This window comes from Clinocottus analis, unplaced genomic scaffold, assembly GCF_023055335.1.
Source record: "Clinocottus analis isolate CAN_PGR_092001 unplaced genomic scaffold, fCliAna1.0.p SCAF_6, whole genome shotgun sequence".
In the NCBI taxonomy this organism is placed as follows: Eukaryota; Metazoa; Chordata; class Actinopteri; order Perciformes; family Cottidae; genus Clinocottus; species Clinocottus analis.
The window spans coordinates 13,021,657-13,034,767 of NW_027176218.1; the positions used below are offsets into that span (position 1 = coordinate 13,021,657).

Genomic DNA, 13,111 nt, shown 5'->3' on the forward strand with positions numbered 1-13,111 from the left:
CAGGCGTTTTTCAGACATTGCAGAGGCGCCTCTCCAGAGAAGGGATGCACTGACGCCACTTTGTTCAAAGATCAAGTATAAGTGATATGAGTTACTTTGAATTGTTTGATTTTAATTTTAATCAGATGTTCCTCACTAAAGCAAATTGTATACACAACATGATGCCGTTGCTGACATTTCAATATTCAACATTGTGTTTTCCCAATACAAAAACAACAGAGTTCCTTCCAGAAGTCATGTTAATAATTAAAGTCTAGCCTTGTTGTGATTAAACAGTTTAAAGAAACATGGAAAATAACAAACCCAGAGAAGTGTGGTTCGTCACAAAGGAGAATAGCGGGTCAGCCCACATTAAGTGTGACGGAGCAGCCAAAGTTGTTCCTAACTCCGGGGCTAAATCCCTTCACTTAAATGAGCAGGTGGCTGAGAAGCAAGACAGGAAAGACTAAGCAAGACTAGCTGACAGCTAAGCACTTGCTAAATCCTTCCTGAATGTGCAGGAAAGATTCAAATACTCCCCTTAAAAAAAGACGAGTTACTAGAAGACTTCAAAGATAAATCATATATTGTGTTTTGCAAAAGAAGGATGAAAAAGATAACTTTTCTTTTTAACAACTTGACTGCAATATCTGTAGTGCAACATATGTAACAGACATTTTAGTGGAGCAAGGGCACAGACATCCTTCATTTGTGTTGTGAGGATAAAGTGGAGGAGCAGAGTCTTACTGCTTAAAGACTCAACTACCCAAACTCCCCCCTCAGCTAAATTCATATGACAATTTGAGGTAAGACATTGTATAAAATAAATGTAATTGATGTTACGTATGTGCCCAAATCTATTAAAGAATGTATAACAAACTGCATTTGTAGTTTAAGGAATTAATGAAACGATTCTTCGTCTTTGAGCCACTTGCTGGTATAACGTTACATGTTTTTTGACTTGAGTGAAGTCTGACGACGCTTTACAGCAATGGCTGTGTTAATTTAATCTCACAATACACCAGTGGTGGTTGCAGACACACCTGGCAGAGATCTGTACCCGGTCATAGAAAATCATAGAATTCTATAAATTCTGGGTTTTTCACTGATCAATCTCTTTAAATTCATAGTGTTGTGTTTAATCCCACCTTCATCTTGCATAACAAAGTCATCCAGATTAGATTGCTGACGATTTCACATTCATTTGGATTTGTTTGTTTTTTTCAAAACTGGTTTAAATTGATCTGGTAACGTTGTTTTAGCAGCAAGTTCTTAAGCCCAGCAGTGCAGGCATATTGATAATTATCTGGAATGTGATCAATTCAACATTTAATGTGAAACCCACAGTTAAACTCACTTCTATGACATATACCTAAGCAGTGTTCATGTTGCATCACTTTCAAGTCTCCTGTACAATCATGCACCATTGACATAACTTACAGTTTAACGATATACATCGGTAATAACTCATGTTTAACAGTAGACATATTGTGGAGCAAAATGTAAAACATACAATTAGACTTATATTGCGTCAGTGCATGCTGGGAGTGTTATCAACGCACCTAATTTGTGTAACTGCAATCCAACTATCAATACCCACTTACCTTCATCTTATCACTGCATCCTCCCCTTAGCAAGGATGACATGCCCGAGGTAATCCACTTGTGTGGAAAACAAGTTACACTTGGATGGATGAACTTTGGCATCCACTCTCATGTAAACCGGTATCCTTCTGAATAAAAACAGCTGTGCCAGTGAAGTAACTGTAATTGCGTTTAGCCTTTCTCTTCCATCTCAAACTGCCAAAGCCTAATCTCTTCCCATGTTAACTTTAGTTTCACATTGTGTAGATGACAGAGTTGTACGCAGTGTATTGATCTATGTGTCTCTATGCAGAATCCCCTGATGATCACATGTGTTACTTCCACCTCCAAACACTAGATGGTAGACATGACTCACTCAGAAATGGAAAGACTTAAGGACTATGTTCAAAACATCCTTGGCTTCATGTTCAGATATTACGTTGAGAAATAATCTTGCATCACATGGCATTAGATTACTTTAAACAAACTGTTTACCAAATTCAGTAATTACTTTCCTGGTAATCTTACAATATCTGGGAAGCAGTAGAGTCAAACAGCAACAGGAAGGCTATCAACTTGAATATACATATATACAGCGTTTATTGCTCCTGTTTGCCATTGTAATGCACGTCTGAGCCTTTCTGCCCCACTGCCACTAAGGTTCTTTGCCCACTTCTGGCCACCTTTCTCTAGCACCCTTTAAACTCTGCCTTAATTTTGATCTCAGCTCCACACCTTTAAAATTTGTGACTGCTCCTTTACGGTTGCGACGCTATTGCGTCGACAAAATCTATCCGCAGACAGACAGCAATTTAAACATTTAAGCTCTGTGGTAGTTCCTGCTACAGTAGGTGTCTCCAGGACCACATCTTTATATGATGACACACACTGATTCTCAAAGCAATACCAGTGGTGCTGTCGTGGCTGGTAAATACACACCTGATAACGTACCTATTTAGTTTGCACGAGTGTATACTTTTACTTACATAATCTTGTAATCTGTGTATCTTGGCCAGGTCTCCCTTGAAACAGAGCTTTTTGTCTCAACAGATTTCCTTGGTTGAATAGATTAAGTATACAAGATGAAAACATACCTAATTTGAATCATTTTTGGTGTATCTGATGCCATACTCAGATACACTTATTTACTTACATTGTATTCATGTTTTTAGGAGCTGTAATATTTCTGGCACAAAGAACTTTCTTTATTAAAAGTGTACTGGGGCCCAGGCCCGCACCAGCACCTCTACTGTTTGAATCTCCCTTAAATGGTGAATATTTGATTATCTGGAATGACGAAAACTCACTGTGAAAAAATGGCGAGTTTCCGCGTGCTGGCAAAACAGTGTCAAATGGAAAGAGATTGGTGTTGTTTGTAAGTCCAAGAACTATACATATCATGGCAGCAGTTATGATTTACCTCATACACCCAGAAAAATACTCCTCATAGAAAAGTGGGAGTCTTAACCTGGACCCTGATGGTGTTCCAGGTGTCTTAGGTTTCACCTGTTCCCATTTTACACCGCAGCAGTCGGCTTCTCCTGTCTCTCCATCAATGTCGCTTGTCAAGCTCATGCATATTTCACCATTCGGGCTATCAGATGAACCTAACTTGCTGAAGGGGTGGAGCTGGGGAGAGGACGATGATGTGTTAAGCGAGGGGGCTGGGTTTTGTAAAACCAGCTACACCTGCCCCTCCTCACCACGAAGGGATGCGTTATGAGATGGAGAGGAGATCTAGTCAGTTTGTTCAGATCAGCTGCAGACAAGAGGGGGATCACATGCCTAGAGACTCAAGCCTGGATTCTACACTTTCTTTAACTGGATCTTTAGAAGATGAAAATAGTTCCAGAGGCTCTGGCTGAACGGTACTTTGGACATTGAGGAATACTTCAACATCATCTCCCACTCCTCTTTGACACTGAATCCTCACACGAGGTGCAAAGTGGAGAGGACAAGTCTGTCCTCTGAGGGACCCGTGGCACCACTGAACGGTGGAGTCAAGCCCCGGTGCCGCAAACTCAGGATGATGAACAGCTTGTAGTGGATTTATTTTTCTCTTTGTCTGAACAGTGTGTTAGTGAGGCAACAAGACACTGTCTTCAGATTTCGTTGGAGAGAAAACAAAAACACAGAGAAAAAAATGCCTTTTGGTGGGTTAGCGGGTTTGAAGGAACAGGTGCTTAAACCTGGGAAGGAGGAAGTGAAAAGCACAGTGGGGGACTCTCTAGGAAAACTGCAAAGGTGAGAGGGTTTGTATGGAAAGAGGTGGGATGGAGGCATGAAGACTGTGTGTGCAGGTTGCTTGATCCACTTCACAGCTTCTTCAGATGTTGTTGGACTGCATGGGATAAGCGTGTCACTCTTATTGTTTTCATTTTTTTTATATTGCTCTGTAACTAAGAGAGAAACATTTTTCCCAGCCCAGCGTGTTCATAGAGATCCTGTCGATAAATACATATTTGATTCTTCTGCTTGCAGCTAGGCAATGCTAGTGATGCAACCACAGATTATATTTTAAGACCTTAATATATATTTCATATCTGATACATCCTTAACAGAGAGATGTAGGTAGAGTGTTGAAGACCCCATTCTGTAAAGAAGATTATGACTAAGTAGGCAATTTCCTGGAAAAATGTTAATGTACATGTACTTTTGTCATGTACGTATAATAGGCATTCCTTGACTGACACTATAGTTAAATGGAAAAATTGCTATTTAGATATTTTTATTCATATTATATTTGTATACTTATATAGTATGTGTGTGGGGGTTCACAAATAACATCTTGGTCACGATCCAGTTACCTAATAAACCTACATGTTAAAAGGTTTGGGTGGACTTGTCGCTATAACAACATTTTCAGATGAATTTGATCCCAGTTTCAAAGAACAAAAAAATCCAATTAATGTAAAATGGTCAACAATCAAATCTGGATAAGTCGGTTGATAATTCGTCGATATTTTACTTTTTTGTCATCATGCCACACCAAACACTTATTTAATATGAATTTAAAAATTAAACAACATCCTTGAGAATCAAACTTCCATAGAGGACTAAGAACTTATTTTACGTTGTGTCGGCCTTTTTTAGTTAGTGAAAGTTTTATGTCACTTTTTATCTATGGAATTAGTGACCAGACATTGAACTTGTAACCATTTGTTGTTTCTTGTTTCCTTTTTTCTTACAACCAATACATTTGAGATTGGTTGCATACGTAACGGTGAAAGGATTTGAAATGTGGCTTTTGTATCTTGGAGATCAGGATGTTTGATGGAGCTGTGAGACACCTACCAACCGTGTTAACTATTCTTTCAAGACATGACGCATGTCCACAATAGGACTTTGTATTCATTTATTATTTTATTAAATAAATAAATCATTAAATACTCTGTTTTCCAGAGCAGTGTAATCTTTTGTAATACATATTATAATAAGATACACATGTGTTCCAACTGTAAACACATGAGCCACACCTTGCTCAAAAAAAGGGACAATTTAAGTGCTTGATATCAAAAGCAGATCCATGTTTCTAGTTAGTTTGTGTCTTGTTGGAAATTAACTGCAGTAGAAATCTGCTGCAGGCAGATGAAAGCAGTTCATGGGTTTGGGGAGACAGCGAGACAGAAGTGGATTCTGGGTAGTGAAACAGGTGTGGAGAGTGATGCACCTGAAAGCAAACTGATAACTGCACGGCTGTGACGTTTTTAAGTTGTGTCTTGGCTTCCCCTTCTGCCCTCTGTAAGAGAGCAGACAGACTTATGTTACTCCTGCCACAGTTTTTACAAACTTACAGAGAAAAGTAGGCAAACTGTAAAATGACAAACATGCTGTATACATTTGTATGACTTCCCTACTACAGCCTACATCTTCATATATCGTGGATAGAAGAATAAAGAAAGAACATGCTCTTATTGTGATTTATTTTGCTGCTATTTGCGTCATAGGAAAATAGATGGTAGTAATGTAGAAGAAGAGGACAACATTGAACTGACAGAGGATGGCCGTCCGGTGGCATACGCTCCACGACCAGCCCCACTGCTGGACTGCAGCTGCGGCGGCCTGCCCAAGCGCTACATCATCGCCATCCTCAGCGGCCTGGGCTTCTGCATCTCCTTTGGCATACGTTGCAACCTTGGTGTGGCCATTGTGGAGATGGTGAACAACAACACCGTCTATATCAATGGGACTCCTGTGCTTCAGGTATATATATCGGTATCAAATCAGACAGGACTCATGGGATATTGACGTTTCAGGAGTTGACATGTATCTATTTTCTTGTTGCTCATAAGATAGTCAGGCCGAACAGAAGAAAACTAGATTGGCGTTTAACCATTTCAATCAACTCTTTAAGGGTTGAACTGATGCAACCTTGTAGATTATACCAAAATAATAATGTAGTTTAGTGGTTAAGGTTTGTTCTCTCTCTCTCTCTCTCTCTCTCTCTCTCTCTCTCTCTCTCTCTCTCTCTCTCTCTCTCTCTCTCTCTCTCTCTCTCTCTCTCTCTCTCTCCAGCAAGCTCAGTTTAACTGGAACCCAGAGACAGTGGGGCTGATCCACGGCTCCTTCTTCTGGGGCTACATTGTCACTCAAATCCCTGGTGGTTTCATCTCCAACAAGCTGTTTGCCAACAGGTGACATGCACTTCATGGCTAGTTCCACAGTGACCCTGTAATCTCTGTTTTATGCTTATGGTTTTAGGAAAGAAAAGCAATTTGATGTTTTTTTCTGATAGCCACTTTTAACCTTTCTCTTTTATTTTATTAAAAACAAAAAGATAAATCAATAACAGAGATAATCATTGGTAGCCCAAACACAGTGCAGAGACAACAGATGATGTGGCCCGTGAGAGAGAAGCTGTTCGATGTGATGCACTTGAAGGGATTAGATTTTTTTGTCTTTTGACGTTTTTTCCTTGAGTTGACTGTCAGCGACTGTCATGTATGTTAAGAAAGGATCACAAGAAAGACAAAAAAAAGAGGATAGGAAAAGAAAGGTTTTGCGGCAGCGTGTGTGGTTAAAGGGTTAAAGCTGTATGCTGTGGAGAGCGGTGCTGATGGAGCAGATAGTAGTCCTGTAATAAAAGCTTCACAGGAAAAGAGGACACACCACTGACAGAGTTAATAATGAAAGATCCTGCCTCTGATTTCTTTCTGAAACACCAGTCACTGGAATATTACAAGTGTCACTTACACACTGTTTTGGAAAAAAAGAAGGAAGGAGGGGATGAGGTGACTGAGAAAATAGATGAAACATAAGCGGCACGGTGGTGATGAAGCAGAAACTTGCAGACTGAATGGGATGTCTTTATCTCAGTGTGTGAAAGGCAGAGGCGTGAGATCTGTCTCATTATAAGGCTGACTGAGATGCTTTGACCGGCAGATATTTGGAGATATACTGCCTAACAATATTAGACATCCAGCTTCCAGACACTGTGTGTTTGTTGTCTTCTTACCTGTTGCAGACAGATATTAGGACAATTCAAAATATTAGTAGTTTTCATGGTGTATAATTCTGCAGTTTGGTTCTATTTATTTACAAAATAGGAACTTCTTAGAAAGAACGGATCCATTTAATTTAAAATAAATGATGACGTTCACATAACAAGCTGTGCACTGACTAAAATACGGTTGGTTACATTCGAAACTAATTGGAATTAATCAAATAAAAGTATAGTATTTTACAGTGTCTGTATTTACCCATTATTTACCTTTTTCACAAGAAAATACTTTACGTCTGTAAGTGCTTCAGGTGGACATACACACACACACACACACACACACACACACACACACACTTGACACACACACACACACACACACACACACACAATATGATGACATTGCAGTATTTCTACAGGGTTTTTGGGGCTGCCATCTTCCTGACGTCAGTGCTCAACATGTTCATCCCATCAGCAGCACGGGTGCACTACGGTTGTGTCATGTTTGTGCGCATCCTGCAGGGCTTAGTGGAGGTAAGAAAACACACGGTGTACATAAAGCAATACTATAGAAAAATAGTAAAATGTGCTCATTTAATTTCTTGTTGAGTTAGATCAGAGATAAATCAAACATCTCATTTGTCAGATCAATCCCAAGTTTCCTCTTGGATCAATATTTGACCTTTGACATCTTCCCCGCTAGGGTGTCACCTACCCAGCATGTCATGGGATGTGGTCCAAATGGGCGCCACCACTTGAGCGGAGTCGACTGGCCACAACTTCATTCTGTGGTGAGCAACGCCTCTAGTTTATACTCCCAAACTGACCACAACACAAGGCTATTCACTGATCCAATCCAGCGTACACAACCTGATAAGTCATAGTGGGGCTGGTCAGTAAATGAACATGAGAGAGGTCATTTTATTTTGCAGATTTATACTGTTGTCCCTCCCAAATTAAAATAACCACATTGCACTTTAAACTGGTACCATGACAACCCACACATCAAAACCCTCTTGACATTGTCTGTAAATGAAGGCAGGCTCACCTGCACACTCACAAGGAGCTTCTCCCTCCATTCACCTAGATGAAGCCTCACAGTGCTTTCCATCCAAAAGCACTCTCATGCTCCCTGCTCTATTCAAAACAACAGTGTTCATGAATCCATCTGATAATAGAAAACACATTAAAACACCTGCTCTGTATAGGCACTGCCAACGAATGAAATGAAACTAATGTCTTTCTTTGATGGGGTTGTTTTTATTAGGACACATTTTCACTATATGAAGTAGTTTTTTTGTGTGAAACTGAAAAATGATGCATTGTAACTACATGAAGTTAATCATTTCGGTTGTATAATACATTAAATAAAAGACAACAGTCCCAATGGTACTGCTTGTGTAATCATACCTTGACACTGAGATTTGTTCCCAGGATCCTACGCAGGAGCAGTGATCGCCATGCCTTTAGCTGGAGTGCTCGTTCAATATGTCGGATGGCCTTCGGTCTTCTATATCTACGGTAAGGCTCATAACAAACACTTCAGTCACTCTATCTTATCAACAACAATAAGCACATAAGTAATAATATATATATATATATATATATATATATATATATATATATATATATATATATATATATATATATATATATATATATGTCTGTTGAACCCTGAAAAGGATAAATGGTTAATAAAAGGATATATATCACTCATATATATATATATATATATATATATATATATATATATATATATATATATATATATATATATATATATATATATATAAACACGGTGTGAATTTACCGAAATGCAAAGTGTTTTTGTAATCCTTGAATGGCCAACTACTCTAGCGATTGTACTTTGTATGCTTTGCACACTAAGTGTTATCTGAATTGCTTTAGTGTTTGATTAAAATGATTAACATTGACATAAAATTCATGCTTTGCCAAATCTGTTTTAATAAAAATCTACTCTGGTTCTGTCTGCTGTGATATAATCTCATGATTTATTGATGTAAATTAGCATTTTCCTGTCTGGGCTCTGTGACTCATACCTTGTTCATTTCATTTTAATAATGAAAATTCTTGTGGTCCATAGGAGGTCGAGCTTGTTTTAATAAGGCTATCCAGTCCCTTACAAAGCCTTCAATACAAATATAAACATCTATAAGTGTATATGTATAAAGGCATGCATTAAATTGTTGTTATTTCATTAAAAGGTGTTTTTGGGATCATGTGGTATGTCATGTGGCTGCTGCTGGCATATGGAAGTCCTGCTGAACATCCCACAATCACAGACGAGGAGAGGATGTACATCGAGACCACCATCGGCGAAACAACGCGCCAACTGAGTGTGACTGAGGTGTGTTTACCTAATGCTAACTTTCAACCAAGTCTCCACCCTATAATGCAGCGGTTTGTATTATCCCCAAAAGGAAGGCAAGTCCCCACAATGGGACTGTGTAAAACAGATTTACGTCCCAAAAACATGAGTAACACATGCTTACACACAAATACACTCACACACACAATAAATAACATACACTGGCTTCTGTCTCCCAATCACAGAAATTTAAGACACCGTGGCGTCGTTTCTTTACCTCCATGCCCGTCTATGCCATCATTGTGGCCAACTTCTGCCGCAGCTGGACCTTCTACCTGCTCCTCATCAGCCAGCCGGCATATTTTGAGGAAGTATTTGGCTTCCCCATCAGCAAGGTTTGCCTCAGTTTCATTAGTTATTCAACGGGCGATGACAAATATCCATAAAGACAGAGGATTAAACACATGACTGATTTACATGATGGCATCCTGATTGCATCATGTCCCAACAGGTGGGGATCCTGTCCGCTGTCCCCCACATGGTGATGACAATAGTAGTTCCCATTGGAGGACAGCTTGCTGACTACTTACGCATCAACAAAATCTTGTCTACTACAAATGTGAGGAAAATCATGAACTGTGGAGGTACGTTGTGGTAAACTTGAAGCAATTTGTTTTGTATTTTTTTGTATTTTTTACAATGAATAATCTTTGGTTTTACCGTTACTGTGCACAAAAATGGTCCTGAACCATTCTTACGTTAGCAGTAGTAGTAAAATGTTAATTGTTTCTACTGTAAACAGTAAAGTAAAGTGTTTAAAAACTTTACATTTCCATTGAGCTCCAAATAAGTATTTGAAATATGGAAGTGTAAAAGGTCCTTTTAGAATAATGCAGGTATTGTGCGGGACAATGAACTCAGTCATTTATTACAGTTCCTTGGAACGCATTGAAAGTGTTTTACATGAACCACTGAGTCATTCTCTGGTCCTGTATTTTGACAGGGTTTGGTATGGAGGCCACTCTGCTGTTGGTGGTCGGGTTCTCTCACACTCGAGGGGTTGCCATCACCTTCCTAGTTTTGGCTGTCGGGTTCAGTGGATTTGCCATCTCAGGTATTTATTTCTCCTGATGTATAAGACTTTGTTTTGCATCCTACTCAACCTAAAAACATGAGACTTTTGGCAGAAACATTTCAGTATATAGCTTTATCCTTTTGTGCCTTTTTCTCTGTGTTCTCCTTTTGATTATGAAGAATTGTTCTACAAACTGGTGTGATACCATTTACACGCACTAGTTTGCCAAAAAATCCCACAGGCATTCCTTTTGAAAATGTCATAGCTTCTTTTCAATACATCCAACAACTAAACGTACAAGTGGATCGAGCCATGTGCACTCTGGGAGAATGTATTTGTAACGGTGTCCCTCTCCACTTCTGTGTGTTCTGTGTCTTCAGGTTTTAATGTCAATCATTTGGATATTGCACCTCGCTACGCCAGCATCCTGATGGGCATTTCTAATGGCGTGGGAACGCTATCAGGAATGGTGTGTCCTCTGATTGTTGGAGCACTCACTAAAAACAAGGTATAACAAGTTGATGTGTAACACTTCTGCTTATGTAACCGAGGTAAAAGTGAAGAGGCTACTGGGGCCTCAAGGATAGACAACTCCATCTGGGGCTGAAATCCCCAGGAAAACTAGATAAACAGGTTGGCATGGGTTTCCCACAAAGAGTAACAAAACAGAGACAAGGCTACGACTTTGAATGGACATTTACTAAACAAATTAGTTACTAGATAAAAATCAGGTTAGGGACAGTTTGATCAATACAGTCACACAACGCAACAGTAAAAACAATGTTAAAGCCAACTTGCCAGAGATGCTTCAGAAAATGATACAATCGGCTCATGATAAACTTTTGTCTTATCACTCAGTTGTAAAGAATTTTCTGCCGTCCATACCTTTAATAGCATCGACACAATCTAGGAGCCTAGTTAATCTAAAAGCGTTACTGGGTTTGAAGGAAAGATGGAGTTAGATGAGAAGCAACGTTATACGTTTTAATAATCTTTCCCAAAAGTAACAAATATAAAGAAAATAACAGAGACCCCAGGACCGAGCCCTGTAGTATCCCACAAGACAGTGGAGAGGTGTCTGACACAAATTCTTCCAAATAAACTTTTATGATGATGTCATTCTATGATGAAAACCACTCCAACGCTGTGCCAGATATCACCACCCAATCCCGTAGCCTCTTCATCAACATGTTATGGTCTTTGGTGTCGAATGCAGAACTGAGGTCGAGGAGCAAGGGACAGAACAGTCACCTGCGTCAGAGGACATTGATATGTAATCAGAAACATTTGAGGATACACGCAAAACAGCAGTGGCTAGAACAACCCTCTATTGCTCCCTTCATATGCCAGGTCCTAATGAAACAAGTGTCTTCAGCTGTGTTTGTGTCTGCCAGTGACAGACGCAGACGGTGGAATTAACATGGAGAGGAAACACTGAGCCTACCCATCACACTTATATTTTAACAAGCGTACATTGATTAGTTCATCTCAGAAATGTTCCTGTTACCTTGCCTTAACTTCAGTCCTTCAAAGTCATATTCTGATGAAATTATTTTATACTTAATCAGGATTCTACAAAACATAACAGGAAACTCAGAAACAGTGTCCTTCACTAAGGCCTTCCCTCATGGTACATATAAAACATAGCAGGTTTGCTTCTTCGTCAAACACAGAATAGCTGTATGTAATTTTGCACCTATCAATGTATGTTGTTAATAATTAATAACCCTGTAGAATGTATTATATATGTTGTAGTTAATAGTTCTTCCGGTGCCGTGCCGTGAGTAAGGCAGTGCATTTACAGCGTTACCTCAGGCAGGAAATCCATTCACTCTGTTCATCTCCCCACAGACTCGTCTGGAGTGGCAGAACGTCTTTGTTATTGCGTCCATGGTGCATTACTCAGGGGTCATTTTCTACGCTATCTTTGCTTCTGGAGAACAGCAGGACTGGGCCAACCCTGAGAGCACCAGCGAGGATAAATGTGGCATTATTGATGAGGATGAGCTGGCTGAAGAATCAGAGCTCAACATGGAGAACACAGAGGTTCCCAAAAAGAGTTATGGAACCACAGACAATTCCTCTGGTGGAAAACGGGGCTGGAAAAAGAAGAGAGGGGTGACTATGCAAGAGGAAGAGGAACATTTTGGGAATGGCGACCACCAGGACCGGTACCAGTGAGACACGTTTTGGGGCAAAGGACTTCCAAAACAGTCAAGTCTGGTCGAGGCTTCAAGTGTCATTACAAACCTGTGGAAAATTTAAGAAACATTGGAAAAGTGACGAGGAGCAGCAACATTATATGTACCACAAGATGTTTTTCCTTTTTTTGTCAGTACTCCAGTTAAACTGTGATATCCTGGAATGTCATAAATCACAGGGGAACATGGTACAACAAAGTAAAACTGCTAAAATCAACCATAGTTTTTCTTAGAAATTCACGGAGGCAAAATTAGAAAACAAAAATAAGAACAAATACATATTATAATCAGGATTTAAACAATATAACTACACTGGCAATTTAGTTTTGACTAGTATTTTTTGTTTAATGGAAATTTAACCACAGACAAACATTTATGAACCAACTAGTGCTGTGTTAAAAGAACATCAGAAAACACAGATCAACTTTCAAATCTGACTTTTCCTGCAAACTGCATTGATCATACTTCGTCTGTGTCGGCAAACGTTGACTGAACTTTGTGTAG

General features: G+C 39.4%; 1 protein-coding gene across 3 annotated transcripts; it reads left to right on the plus strand.

Moving 5' to 3' along the window:
• The first annotated feature begins 3,670 nt into the window (after positions 1-3,670).
• On the plus strand, positions 3,671-12,911 carry slc17a8 (solute carrier family 17 member 8). 3 transcript variants are annotated; one of them, XM_068603115.1, is made up of 12 exons: positions 3,671-3,806; positions 5,510-5,765; positions 6,078-6,196; positions 7,422-7,536; positions 7,706-7,793; positions 8,437-8,523; positions 9,228-9,370; positions 9,577-9,726; positions 9,843-9,975; positions 10,335-10,445; positions 10,787-10,914; positions 12,258-12,911. In XM_068603115.1, the coding sequence occupies exons 1-12, from the start codon at positions 3,706-3,708 to the stop codon at positions 12,585-12,587; spliced, it is 1,761 nt and encodes a 586-aa protein (XP_068459216.1). In that variant the 5' UTR covers positions 3,671-3,705; the 3' UTR covers positions 12,588-12,911. The 3 variants fall into 3 exon arrangements, with proteins under 3 accessions (XP_068459216.1, XP_068459217.1, XP_068459219.1); XM_068603116.1 differs by having other exon boundaries at positions 9,228-9,361; XM_068603118.1 differs by lacking the exon at positions 9,577-9,726 and having other exon boundaries at positions 9,228-9,361.
• Positions 12,912-13,111: the final 200 nt, after the last annotated feature.